Source organism: Bombina bombina, chromosome 1, assembly GCF_027579735.1.
Source record: "Bombina bombina isolate aBomBom1 chromosome 1, aBomBom1.pri, whole genome shotgun sequence".
In the NCBI taxonomy this organism is placed as follows: Eukaryota; Metazoa; Chordata; class Amphibia; order Anura; family Bombinatoridae; genus Bombina; species Bombina bombina.
Window position 1 is genome coordinate 1287405515 of NC_069499.1, and position 15232 is coordinate 1287420746.

General features: G+C 39.8%; 1 protein-coding gene across 1 annotated transcript in view; it reads left to right on the forward strand.

The window, feature by feature from the left end:
- Positions 1-15232, forward strand: part of PEPD (peptidase D) — a 999359-nt gene that overhangs the window by 671843 nt on the left and 312284 nt on the right. The window contains exon 10 of the mRNA XM_053701517.1: positions 5266-5334. Within this exon, the coding sequence (XP_053557492.1) occupies positions 5266-5334 (69 nt within the window). The remainder of the gene's footprint in view (positions 1-5265; positions 5335-15232) is intronic.

The following is a 15232-nucleotide window of genomic DNA, read 5'->3' on the forward strand; positions in this document are numbered from 1 at the left end:
ATTCCCATACATAAAGAAAGAGAAACACTCTTCCAGGAACGTTCAACAGCTCAGTAGCTTTTTCTATAGTGAGTTACCACCGGGGAGCAGCCCAACCGTGCTTTTTCACAGAGGAGAACTTTCCTGAAGTATATCAGTGTGATCCCACCTAAAAAGGTCTATCCAGCCCCAAAATACCAGGCAATCCCTCTCTGAGCAAGGAACATGGCAACCACAGATGATTGTTTTAACCTTCTTAGGGCCTCGTCAGTGAAGTGCAGCCATATTCCACTAAGCAAATTGGACAGGTACCCCACGTCTGGTTTCCCCCATCACCCTTAGAGAGACTTTCCAAGGGTCATTATACAAATACATACAAAAAGACAAGCACTGTACCAGGAACAAACCGATATCTGCATTCCCCCTAATTTTTCCTGATTGTGAAACTATTTGTCAGTCTAGGTAAAGGAATAAAAGCTGAGTAATGAATGAAACACTTTGCTGTCACTCTGCATACGTTCTTGGATATGACCAACAAATGTCATGGTTCTCAAGTCAACAGATGTATAAAGTAATTGAGGGTTGTAGTTCAGTGGGTTGGCATGTTGGATGCAAGAGGGGAGCACTGGTCAGGCATGCTGAGATCACAAGAAAGGCAGACAGAAACCAAATCACAAGCTAAGAGCATAGCCAAAGCCAGATGATTAAAATGCAATCAGGGTTAAACTGAAGAAGAATCACAAGGCAATGGTCAGAATTGGTCATGCACTAGAAATATAACAGATATATTTGTAAACTAGTTTATATATTTTGACTGATGGGATAAAACATTGTTTTGCTTTTCCTATAATTTATGCTGAAGACATTAAGGAACAGATTTGTAGCATGGTTTTGCTTATAAAGTCTGGAGTGTGCACCTTTAGTGCTTAGAACTGGAAAAGTCACAGTTTGTAGAAGAAGGAGCAAAATAATGAAATTAATAAACAATTGTATTTCCAACCCTCTTTTTAATGGTTTTAAGTCAAGGCAACTAGAAGATCTTTATAATAAATGGGAAAATAGTATACCTATCTGTAGAGAAGATAAAACCATACAAATTAGTTTTGGGACAATATATAAATTGGAGAACTCAATGGCAGGAAGGGAATCGCATTTCAGACTTATGCACCAAGATTATTTAACTCCGAATAGAGTTTGTAAATGGAATAAAGGGGTGGAGAATAAGTGTATTAAATGCTCAAAATCTAACCCAGATTTACTCCACTTGATATATGAGTGCCCTAAACAACTTCAATTATGGTCGAAAGTGAGTTTTTGGCTTTCTAGCATACTAAAACTAGATATTAAACTATCAGCAGTAAACATTTTCTTCCTTACACATTCTCCTTTATGGAAGGGAAATAACAGATTTGTACATAAAGTGATAATAAAAGCAAGATCATTGATCTTTTCCTGCTGGATCGATAGGTACTCTACAAATGTTAGCCAACTTAAGAGAGCAATGTTGAAAGAAGGCATTCTTGAAGCATATGACTATAAAAAGTTTTGCCCTTTTAAGGCAGATACATTTTTTAATGTTTGGGGTCCATTTATTAAATCTATGGGAAATGACTATATGAATCATATTAATGGAATTATTAGTATCCCCCAACCATCTGGAGGGGGGGGGGGGAGAGGGCATTGAGAGGAGATGTGAGGAATTGAGAGGAGTTCTATTAATATGGGGGGGAGAGGGGGGGAAGAGAACCTCTCCCCTCCCTTCCCCCCCCTTCCCTTTTTTTTCCTTTTTTTTTCTCTTTTTTTCTCCCCAAAGCGCCTCCCTAGACATAGTGATAAATAACCTATTCAAGAATTATCTCCTTGGTCAATGCTAGGACTAAGGAAAAATGTATCTTTTCTTTTCGGGAAAGAAATGAATGTGCAATTTAAATACTTCTTTATTGTAAAAGGTCTTCCCTTTCTTGTTCTTCCTTTTATATACGAGATGTAAAGCAATTGTGTACCTGAACTTTGTATTTTTGATATAAGAAAATAATAAAAATTAAAAAAAAAAAAAAAAAAAAAAAAATTATGCTGAAGACATTAAGGAACAGATTTGTAGCATGGTTTTGCTTATAAAGTCTGGAGTGTGCACCTTTAGTGCTTAGAACTGGAAAAGTCACAGTTTGTAGAAGAAGGAGCAAAATAATGAAATTAATAAACAATTGTATTTCCAACCCTCTTTTTAATGGTAGAAAAAGAGTCTATTCAAACAGTTCATTAAAAACAAATACACAGTTAATTATCACAGTAAAATCAATGTCACATAAAGGGATGTGTACACGCTGGCAACTCAAATATTTTACCCGCATCAATAGCTCATGTTCACTTGGTCAATGGTCAGTGATCAAGGACTTTTGCAGCCCAAAGAGGACCTTTTGTGTCATCTGTTTACCTCCCTCTATATCTCTATTCTTGAGACCCAAAAGTATATTTTGCAGAAACTTTCTTTTTATCTACTACGAACTCTCATTTATCAACAACCAGGTCACCTTCAGACAATCCTTTGTAAGTTTTAGGCACTTAAACTTTGGCAGTAGAATTTACAAATTATTTTTCTTAATCTGTAGATTGTATTTAAAATCTTAAACCTGGAGCTGTAATGTATAAAATATGTGGCATAGAGGGAGGAAGGTGGTATTTATTGAGAAATGGGAGTGGCTTGGAGTCCTCTGATTTTAAAACATTACCACCTCTGGTTCTGTGTGTAAATCAGCCAATAGTAAGTAATTGTAGCAGAAAATTCACACAAAAAAAATGAATTTGTTGGTACAAGTGCTGTCTTTCAACTCTCTGTGTCTGCTTTTTAATACAGAGATTGAAAATTTATGTGACATTTATAAAAAAAAAAAAAATTGTATGAGCGATTCATACCTCTTTAACCCCTTAATGACCACAGCACTTTTCCATTTTCTGTCCGTTTGGGACCAAGGCTATTTTTACATTTCTGCGGTGTTTGTGTTTAGCTGTAATTTTCCTCTTACTCATTTACTGTACCCACACATATTATATACCGTTTTTCTCGCCATTAAATGGACTTTCTAAAGATACCATTATTTTCATCATATCTTATAATTTACTATAAAAAAAATTATAAAATATGAGGAAAAAATGGAAAAAAACACACTTTTTCTAACTTTGACCCCAAAAATCTGTTACACATCTACGACCACCAAAAAACACCCATGCTAAATAGTTTCTAAATTTTGTCCTGAGTTTAGAAATACCCAATGTTTACATGTTCTTTGCTTTTTTTGCAAATTATAGGGCCATAAATACAAGTAGCACTTTGCTATTTCCAAACCACTTTTTTTCAAAATTAGCGCTAGTTACATTGGAACACTAATATCTTTCAGGAATCCCTGAATATCCCTTGACATGTATATATTTTTTTTTAGAAGACAACCCAAAGTATTGATTTAGGCCCATTTTGGTATATTTCATGCCACCATTTCACCGCCAAATGCGATCAAATAAAAAAAATCGTTCACTTTTTCACAAATTTTTTCACAAACTTTAGGTTTCTCACTGAAATTATTTACAAACAGCTTGTGCAAATATGGCACAAATGGTTGTAAATTCTTCTCTGGGATCCCCTTTGTTCATAAATAGCAGACTTATATGGCTTTGGTGTTGCTTTTTGGTAATTAGAATGCCACTAAATGCCACTGCGCACCACACGTGTATTATGCCCAGCAGTGTAGGGGTTAATTAGGGAGCATGTAGGGAGCTTTTTGGGGTAATTTTAGCTTTAGTGTAGTGTAGTAGACAACCCCAAGTATTGATCTAGGCCCATTTTGGTATATTTCATGCCACCATTTCACCGCCAAATGCGATCAAATAAAAAAAAAAGTTACATTTTTCACAATTTTAGGTTTCTCACTGAAATAATTTACAAACAGCTTGTGCAGTTATGGCACAAATGGTTGTAAATGCTTCTCTGGGATCCCCTTTGTTCAGAAATAGCAGACATATATGGCTTTGGCATTGCTTTTTGGTATTTAGAAGGCCGCTAAATGCCGCTGCGCATCACACGTGTATTATGGCTAGCAGTGAAGGGGTTAATTAGGTAGCTTGTAGGGAGCTTGCAGGGTTAATATTAGATTTAGTGTAGAGCTCAGCCTCCCACCTGAAACATCAGACCCCCTGATCCCTCCCAAACAGCTCTCTTCCCTCCCCCACCCCACAATTGTCCCCGCCATCTTAAGTACTGGCAGAAACTCTGCCAGTACTAAAATAAAAGGTATTTGGCCCTTTTTTTTAAAAAAAAAAAGAAGCATATTTACATATGCTGATGTGTACGATCCCCCCTTAGACCCCAACCTCACTGATCCCCCCTAAAAAGCTCTATAACCCTCCCACTCTAACTTAATGGGCGCCATCTTGGGTACTGGCAGCTGTCTGCCAGTACCCAGTTTAGAAGAAAAAAAAGTTTTTTTTTTACATTTATTAAAAGTTTCTGTAGTGTAGCTTCCCACCCCTCCATGATCACTTTTTGTGCTTTTGCACAAACAAGATTAGGTCTTATTTATTAAAACATTTTCCGTAGTGTAGCGGTTCCCACCCGCTCCCGCCCCGTGCACGCGCCCGCCCGCCACCCTCCGTGCACGCGCGCGCGCCCGTGCGCGCCCCCGACGATCGCGCCCCCGATCCCGCCCCCCTTGACGTCATGCGGCACACCGATGGCCGCCCACCCGCCTCCCAAGTCGGCTCCCACCCACCAACGAAACCGGCCATCGATGTCCGGTGCAGAGAGGGCCACAGAGTGGCTCTCTCTGCATCGGATGGCCGTAAAAGGTTATTGCAGGATGCCTCCATATCGAGGCATCACTGCAATAACCGGAAAGCAGCTGGAAGCGAGCAGGATCGCTTCCAGCTGCTTTCCACACCGAGGACGTGCAGGGTACGTCCTCAGGCGTTAACTGCCTTTTTTTTGAGGACGTACCCTGCACGTCCTCGGTCATTAAGGGGTTAAAGGGACAGTCAAGTCCAAAACAAACTTTCATGATTTGGATAGGGCATGCAATTTTAAACAACTTTCCAATTGACTTTTATCATTAAATTTGCTTTGTTCCCTTGGTGGTATTTTTGAAAAGCTAAGCCTAGCTAGGCTCAAATTGATTTAACTGAATGACAGCATTTTGTTTATATATTTTTTAAAAAATAAAAATTGATATGCTTTTATTCATTTGCATTAAATGCATTTATCTTTTAACCTCCTAATCAGGATTTTATTTTTTATTCCAGTGTGTTTCTGCACTATTGCTACAAACATGGAGGAATGAGACACACTTCCTATACTTGTATATGTGGCAGGTATGTATGTCCAGAAATATACTGCTTCATCATTATTGCTAATACACAACATCTGTTTAAACTGGTTTGATTCATCAAGGATGAATAATTTAAAAGTAAGATAGAATTAATTATATTTAACTTTTATTTGTAGTCCCAATAGCTAATGAACATATACAATGATTATAATCTGAAATGATTTTCTTTATATCTGATACTGGGTTTACTTAAATATATTTAATAGGTAAAGAGTATAATACTATGGGCAAAATCGTAATAATAATGACTGTCCTAAAGAACTCTCCTAAAGGGACGTAGTGCAAAACGTACAAGCTCTAGTTTATTATAATATACAATTTTTTCATTACGCTTTGTAGAATTATTTATGTTCCATCCTTGCAAAGGGCTTAAACACATAGGTAATATCCTGTTCAATAGCTGCAAGCTCCTAAACTGGACACAACCAGTGATTAATGAGGTCACACAACAGCCGCTGCTGATTGGTTTTCCTGCTCATTACCAGCAGTTCTCTGCAGCTCCAGGGACTTAAACACATAGCATTTTAAAGCAAGTACTGCCACAATTACATGTTGTAATGAATTAGAGCTTGCCGGTTTTGCAGTATGTTTCTTTATGAGTAGCTATATTATCAAGATGTCTGTGTGGGGGAGATCTGGACATGACAGTTTTGCACAAACTGAAATAGTGGCCTGAAAATGGCAAGTGCAATTTAGCATAGATAAATGTAACCGAGGACCTTTAACAGGACAAAAATAAGCAAGCTGCCTACTTTTTATATAATACAATTTGATGAATCGGGTAAAGTTTTCATGTTAAAAAAATAAAATAAAAAAATTGAAGAAGCAGTTCCCAATGTTTACTGCAAAAGAGAAAAATTTATTAATGACTTAAAAGTAAAATTTGAAATTTATTTATTTATTTATAAAATATTTTACCAGGAAGGATAAATTGAGATTTCTCTCGTTTTCAAGTATGTCCTGGGATCACAAAACATTGCATTGATACAATAGGGTACAATAAAATACAAAAACAACAATAATAATACACAATATATGCAAACATTTAACATAGAGTAGGTATGAAATATATAATCAACCATGACAGGAGCATTCTGTTTTGAGATATGTATAGAGGGATCTCTTAAAGGATTTTAGGCTTGGGGAAGTTTTTAAAGTGTGCGGGAGGTCGTTCCATAACTGTGGCGCTCTGTAGGAAAAGGAGGATCGAGCTTCTTTCTTTTTGTATTGAGGCAAACTAAATAATATGCTGGTACTGGATCGGAGGTTATAGGAGGTGGGAACAGCCGGGGAGAGCATTCTGCTCAGGTAGGGTGGGAGCTTCCCAGAAAGGCTCTTAAAGACAAGGCAGGAAAGATGGAGGGTGCGTCTGGATTCCAGCGACAGCCAGTTTAGTTCTTTTAGCATGTCACAATGGTGGGTCCTGTAGTTACATTGTAGCGCAAAGCGGCAGAGCGAGTTATATAACGTATTTAGTTTATTAAGGTGAGTTTGCGGAGCAGGTGCATATACTATGTCCCCATAATCCTAGATAGGCATCAGCATTTGCTGTACAATCTTTTCCTTTACTGTAGGGCTGAGGCAAGATTTGTTTCTGTACAGGGCACCTAGTTTTGGATAAAGTTTAGAGGCAATTTTTTTCTATGTGGAGTCCAAAAGATAGATTGGGGTCTAACAACATACCTAAGTATTTAAAAGAGTGGACTGCGGTCAGCGTGCAATTGGATTTTGTTTTGATGCGAAGATGGGAATTTTGTAATTTATGTATTTTAGGTCCCGTTCCAAAGATCATTGTGACCGTTTTGTCAGTGTTTAGGAAGAGTTTGTTTTTCGAGATCCACTTTTCTACCTCTGTGAACTGGTCTTGGAGCACTGCTTCAAGCTGCAGCAGATCAGATTTGTTTGCATAGATTACCGTGTCGTCTGCGTACATGTGTACAGTTGAGGATTTGCAGACATTAGGCAAATCATTTATAAATAATGTGAATAGTAGGGGGCCGAGAATGGAACCTTGGGGAACACCACATGTGACTGGGAGAGGGAGGGAGTCACTGTTAGAGACAGAGACATATTGTGATCGATCCGATACATATGATTTAAACCAGGTTAACGGGCGATCAGCAATACCAGAGTTTTTTAGTTTGAGAAGTAGTAGGTCATGGTCCACTGTGTCAAAAGCCTTTGCAAAATCAAGGAAAATAGCTCCAGTTAGGTCTCCTTGTTCCATGGCAGTTTGGATGTCGTTGCAAACTTTTAGGAGGGCAGTTGTAGTGGAGTGATTCGGTCTGAAACCTGATTGATCAGGGGTCAGATAGTTAGAAAGTTGATAATACTCGCATAATTGCGTATGGACGCATTTTTCTAGGATTTTTGACAATACAGGGAGCAGTGATATAGGACGATAGTTAGAAACCAAGGTTAACTCCCCACTTTTATGAATAGGCACTACTCTTGCAGTTTTCCAGAGTTTGGGTATGTATCCAGACACCAAGGATTCGTTAATTAGGGTTGCAACAGGCTTAGCAATTGCCGGCGCACTGAGCTTCAACAGCATTGCTGGGATTTGATCAGGTCCTGACTGGTTTTTCATTTTTAGATTATCGAGGTGTTTCTTAATGACATTGAAGGGTACAGGTCTAAAATTGAACTTTTCTATATTGGGTCTTTGCTGTTTTAGTGGGGCCTGATCCACATTTGTAGCTTCAGGATGCGTGTCATTTATTAGTTTGTCAATCAGGGTGGTGGAGCATCCTACAAAATAATTGTTAAAGGCATTTGCTACTTCTAAGGGGAGTTGCAGGTTTTGGTTATCCACATTGACAGTGGAGGGTTGGGAGTGGATTGGTGGATTTTGTAAGTTATTTATGAGTTTCCAAAACTTTCTAGGGTTACATATATTATTGTTCAGATTTTCACAGAAATATTGCGCCTTAGCCAATTTTGTTTGTTTAGTACATATATTTCGCCAATTTCTATATACACAGTGATCATTCATAGAGCCAGTATGCTTGAACTTTGACCACAATGAATCCCGAAATTGGTACATTTGAATGAGGTCAGCTGTGATCCAATTCAAGTGTGCTCCTTTTACTCTCACCTTACGCAGCGGCGCATGTAAATTCCAAACTTGTAGGAGTTCAGACTGAAAGAATTCAACTGCAGAGTCTAGATCTGGGATTAGGTTTAATCTGTGCCAGGGGAGGTTCTTGATGTCATTTAGAAATGATTGAAGATTACATTTTTTGAAGGACCTGGTGATTTTAACCTTGGGAGAGGATTTAGTTGCCTTTATTTTGCGCACGCAGTACACTAAGCAGTGGTCACTGAAATTGTTAGGGAGAACACCTGCCTCCTGGATTCGGTCGGGAGAAGTGGAGAGAATCCAGTCGAGCAGGGTATGATTATGGCTTTTGATGTTTATGCGAGTTGGGGAGGAGATTAATTGCGTTAGCTGCAAAGATTTAAACAGCGAGCGACAACTGTTATTTTTTGGATTCAGCCAATCGATGTTAAAATCTCCAAAAACCAAAATTTCACTTTTTGGGTTTTGAGTTATGGATTCACTAAGGAGCTGTGCTATGTCCGAAATGGAATGCACAGGGGAGCTTGGTGGGCGGTAGATTCCTGCAACAATGATTGATCTACTGCACGGGATCTCAATTTTGCCAGAAAGGAAATCAAAGGTGGCAGGAGAGCTAGATTTTTGTATGGGGGTGAACTTTGTTGAGTTGTCAACATAAATTACAATGCCGCCTCCTCTCTTTGCTCTGTCAATTCTATGGCATGAATACCCAGGTATTGCAATGGCAGAGTCAGGTATTTTTGCAGTTAGCCATGATTCAGAGATAACAATGATTTTTGGCTTGTATTGTAAACACCAAGCTTGCAGTGCATCGATTTTTGGAAATAAGCTGCGTGTATTACAATGCACAAAGGAGAGGCCTTTTTTAGCTGGAAGGCTAGGAATGGAATTTGCTGGGGGACCAGGGTTAGACTCTACATCATTTGCAAGGGCAAGTAGCATAAGGAATAGGAATTTGGACATAGTTTTTGTTTGGCTATATAGTGAATGGCATACTTTATAATTTTGTGTGGTGGGGGTAGGAGGGCTATTTTTTATAACTCTCCACCAGCACTCAGCAGATAAGTTACAGCAACAGAGCAGGCCATGGTGTATGATAATTTGTTTTCCAGTTTGAGGTGGGTGATTATGGCGGTAATGAAGTGAACAAAATTGCTACATGTAATGCTATACGAAACAGTACCTTCAGCATAAGCTTAAAGCATTGGTAAACTTTAGCTAATCAAATGCCATATATTTATTCTTTTTCATTAAAAAAGTATGTGTACCCTTTTTTTTTAATCTATCTGTGAAAAGGGTTAAATCTGTGCCTAAAGTAATGCTTCATATGTATAAAAAATACAATATATAAATAAAAATGCAATATATGAATAAAAATGCAGTTGTTTTACAATGAGAAATATAAAAATATCAGCTGAACATAAAACACACAGGATTAAAAACACAAATAATGCACAATAAATACAAACTTGATACAAAGTAATAGATCCTCATACAGTACGCAATCCTTGTCAAATTCGCAGGACAAAGAGCCTACAGAGGATTCCAATTAGACGGTCCAGATGCCACTTTAGATGCTATGCAAAACTTGCTATAAACTTGGACACTTTAGTTGAAAAGATTGCGTACTGTGTGAAGAGATATTACTTTGTATCAAGTTTGTATTTATTGTGTAGGAATTGTGTTTTCCATCTTAATACAGGGAGAGTCCACAGCTGCATTCATTACTTGTGGAAAATACTGAACCTGGTCACCAGGAGGAGGCAAAAACACCCCAGCCAAAGGCTCAAACACCTCCCCCACTTCCCTCATCCCCCAGTCATTCTTTGCCTTTCATCACAGGAGGTTGGCAGAGAAGTGTCAGAAGATTTCGGAGTAGTTCCTTAAGAGGGCTATCTACTCTTTGACATGGGACTGGAGTTTTAAGTAGTCTTGTCAGCCTCTCACTGAGAGCATTGATGAAAGTTAGAGGCTGGAGATGCAGGGAGAATCTCTCTGCGAAACCATCCAGACTCATATTAACAGCTCCTAAGCAATCGATGTTGACGAGTTACGCTGCCTGCTTTCTTCACTCAAGTCCATGTCAGAAGCGCTGCTACAATCTGTTAAACTTGAAGGACCGTGTTTCTGTTCCACGGCATAGATTCCAGTAAGATCGTTTCATTTTTTATACATATGTTAAAGGGAAACTAAACCCACATTTTTTCTTTCATGATTCAGATAGAGCATGCAATTTTCTTTATAATTAACCCCTATTATCAATTTTTCTTCGTTCTCTCGCTATCTTTATTTGAAAAAGAAGGCACCTAAGCTAAGGAGCCAACAAATTTTTGGTTCAGACTATGGACAGCACTTGTTTATTGGTGCTGTCCAATCAGCAAGGACAACCCAGGTTCTTCACCAAAAATGGGCCGGCATCTAAACCTACATTCTTGCTTTTCAAATAAACATACCAAGAGAATGAAGAAAATTTGATAATAGGAGTAAATTAGAAAGTTGCTTAAAATTGCATGCTCTATCTGAATCACAAAAGAAAACATTTAGGTTCAGTGTTCCTTTAACGATAGAAGACAGGGTCACAGTGGGACTCCTTTATCTTTATGGAATCAGGGGTTAATATCTTCTGAGGGGGATTATTGAACAGTGGGGTTTTTAATCATATTTGTTATGTGATTTTGACTGCTTTATGTGTGGGAGAAGTTGGGCTCATAAGCGGATATGGAACATACAGGTTAATTTTCATTTTGAGAGCTGCACAGTTTTATTAAGCTGGCGAGCTTTTCTTTTTGCAGGGGCGGCCCTGCATGATGCACCGTGTGACCGGGAGTGGTCAAGTTGTTTTTTCCATTTCCTATTCCTGACTGAGCATCTGCGGAGAGGAGCCAATTTCTCTATCTGTCTGGGTCATAGAGGTGGTGAGTGCCCCAGCCATTGGGGGTATAAGGTGCCAGTTGTTTTTTATATAATTTAAATTAAACGAGTTATGGAGGATTCTGATATTTTAGAGGGGGATCCCTCTGAGCGAGAATTTGAGACCTACGTATATTGTGAGGAGGCCCGAGTAATCCAGCCCTCTCAATTATGTTCTGCATGCCGCAACAGGGTGTTCTCATCAACCAATGTTGAGATGTTAGAGATCACTGAGCCGTCCGCCACTGAGGATTCCTCGTCCCATGAGATGTGTTCCAAATATTTTTTTTCCCCCGTGTTCCGCTGCTCCTTCGTCTGATGGGGGCCTTTTTCGACCAGAGGTTTCTGCACAGTTCCGCATGGCCATATCTACGGCCTTAGCGATTTTGCCTCTTCCTACTACGTACAAGCGAAGGGTTAATCCATAATCTCCTGCCCAGGAACCGCTATGTAAATTAAAGATTGTATCCGATCGGTCATCTGGGGATGCAGTTCCCTCTGAGGCTTCAGAGGTAAGTCCTCCAGGGTCGGAGTCTGCTGACTCAAGAAGCTATAGCATTTATTTCATTTAGATTTAGAGTGGCACGCCTGCGTTTGCTTCTGAGAGAAGTTTTGGCAATTTTAGAGATTCCTAGTACTGATCCTTCAGTTGAATCTCAGTCCTCTAAATCAGATAGCTATCTTGACTAGACGAGTGGAAGGGATGGAGATTCTATTTCTTCTCGTCTATATATATATATATTTTATTTTTATTTAGAATCCCAGTTCCGAGCTCTATAGGGGGGTTTGTGTTGTATGACAGGCAGGACCTGTTTTTGCATACTCCCTCTGGCTATCACTTTTGTGCACTTGCCTATTTCTTTTTCTAGTCCGTTTGGGATCGTTTTTTGTTTAGAGCTCTTGATTTAGAAACTCTTTTTGTGGAAGCATCTAGTTCTCAGTTTGGGGTGATGGTTCCCTCGATATTTCGGGAAATATTTAAGCCATGGAGCTTATACTTCTTTATTTGGGTTATTCTCAGTTTTCTAGCATAGACTGGAACTTCAGAATTTTCTGTTTAGTGTTTGAGTTGCTTTGGCAGATATGGCGGTTAAGTTTACTCTTTCCTTCTACACAAGAGGAGTTATTTCTATCCACTCCGGTCAAGGCAGAGCAGGTCCATCTATCCTAGATGACAGGTAGGACCTGTTTTAGGTACTATCTTGGATGGATGCTTGATTCTGGATCATATAGGATTCAGGGATCCTAGAGGCCCTAGCTAACCTTCACATCTTGCCTTTCTGGGCAGTTTTTCTTCTCTTGATTCTGTCTTTAGGCAGAGAGAGGGAAGCTTTTCAGGTTACTTTTGGAGTCATTGTCCCGGTACCTAGCGCAGTGTGTGAATATTTTCAGTCCACTGTTGTTTCATGATCCAATAAAAGGGGGGGGGTTCTCCCATCCTAGTTGGGTTCTATGGTACTTAAGCAGAACTTATTAGATCTCCTTTTTCTGAGAGAAAACATAAGGTTCTCTCTACCTTTTGTTCAGGAATTCTGCGGGATCACTGCTGAGAAGAATATCTTTCCTTTTTCATTCCTTTTGGGCAAAATCTGGTTCTTATGGACAGTCTCTTTCAGTAAACCTTGTTTCTGATCCTAGTTTTTTTTTGTATCTGGGATTTAATTTGGCAGATTCCAGATTTATCAGTCCCTGGTCTTGGTAATTCTGGTTTACTTACCATCGTCTGTTAGAAGATTTCTAGGGATTTTATCTGTCTTCTTTGATCCTCAGAGATGGATCTTGACCAGAGTTCTCTGGTGTAGGCACCAGGGTGGATCCCTAGATGTTGATTTGGTCTTTACAGACAGGAAGATTTCTTCTTAGATCTTATGAAGTTAGATTTACTTCGAGTCGTGCTTTCCAGACCCCATCAGGCCATCGCTGGCTCTGTGTGGAAGGTGATGTTTATTGTCCTGGGACCCTTCTTGGATTTTTTTCCTTTGACAGGTCTCACTTTAGCCGAGGCCGAGACATTGACATGGGGCTGTTTTTGAATCTGTCTTATCAGATTTACCTGGAATACCGGTTGGGAGAATCGATCGCCAGTGTTCTGTCCAGACCTCCCTATCTTGAGGAACATCTCTCTTAGCTCTCCCGGGGCGGTTTTGACCTAAGTCGCTATCCTGTCAGTTTCCTCCTGGTTATTCTTTTGGTCCTTCAGGCAAGCATTTAGCTCTGAGGGTTTGGTCTTCTGGGTTCCTCCCAGTATGGATTCTCTCTGTTGATTAGATCTCTTTCTGGGAAAGAGAGATTCTCCTGCGTAGAGGGTAGTATCTCGAGTGTTTGGTGGGCAGAGGCCCACTATGGCTCGTTGTCAGAGATCCACTCTCTGAGTGTGATCTTCAGAAACGGATGTTTCTTACAATCATATCTATCGAATGTTTTTTGGATGTTTGTATTTGAATGGTGCAGCTGATTGAATCTCGGGACGTCCGTACCTATCCCTGGTTTCACTTTAATAGGGTGTGGTTCAGGGATTCTGAGTCAGAACTAATGGATCCTTAGCGGTGCTTTTGAGGTCTGATACAACTTTTTTCTCCTTATGCCATATCACTCTTTCTCGAGTGATGGCTCGATCCTAGCAGGAGCAGGCATCAGTGGTTCTGATTGCTCTGTTTGTGTTCGCGAGTTCGTACTCGCGGGTTAGGGGCTTTGCCTCCATAGAGGTTACCTTGTCGCAGGGATCTGCTGGGTCAAGGCCCTTTTTGCGTCATCAAATCTTATTCTTCAGAGGCGGACTGCGAGAGGTCGCTTGGTCTTAGCCGAGAGAGTTTTTTTTCATAGAGGTTTCGGTCCTCTACTTCAGAGCGTAGCTGGATCCTCGTCATCTATGTTAGGCGTGGAGGACCCCCTTTTGTTGGGTTACTTTTAAACCTGTGCAGGAGGTAGTCTTTGAATTTTTTTCAATGATCTATTCTGTCTGTAGATTGATTCTACGTGCCATAGTCTCTGCGTTGCAATCTTGCAATACGTACTCCTTCTTGGGGCTTCCTTTATAAAAAAAAGGCTGTTTTACGAGACTAGTTAGGTTTTCTTCCTAAAGTTGTGTCTATTTGTGACTTCAATCGAGAGATTGTGGTTTTGTATTGTTATTTTTTTATATATCATATTCCTTTTTTAGAAGGAAAAGGTTTTCCTTTTTTGGGGGGAATCATGCCTTTATTCTTTTTAGGCTACATAAGAATAGACAGTTTTTCTGTTGAATCTTATTTGGGAAGTGCAAGGGTCTGAAGGCTTTGTCGACTTTCTTATTGTTAGTTGAGGAGTGTCTTTCGCTTGACATAGGAGACAGCAGGACACTAGCCTCCTCAGAGGTTTATGGCTCAGTTTGAGAGCAGTGACATCTTCTTGGGTCTCTGGCATGAGATCTCTATGGACCTGATTGTTGGGTGGCTGCTTGGTCCCCCTAGCATTCTTTTTCCTTTTCCTTTTTGCTTCTATTGAAGCAGTTTTCGGGAGAATGGGTTTTTGCTGGCTGTGGTGCCCTCAGATATGGGCCGCCTCTCTTTTTGCCCTCCCGTTAGCATTCAGTGTCCTCTGTAGCTTGGGTATAATTTCCCACAAGTAATGAATGCAGCTGTGAGCTCTCTCTGTATTAAGAAGGAAAACATAAATTATGCTTACCAGATCATTTCCTTTCCTTCTGTACAGGGAGAGTCCACAGCTCCCGTCCGTATTTTCGCTTGACATAGAAAGTAGTTTAATGTCCAAAGAATGCATAGGCTCAAATGGCGGAGCCTGTAAAGCTTTCAAAACCAAATTAAGACTCCAAGGAGGAGAGATTGATTTAATGACAGGCTTGATACGAACCAAAGCCTGTACAAAACAGTGAATATCATGAAGCTTAGCA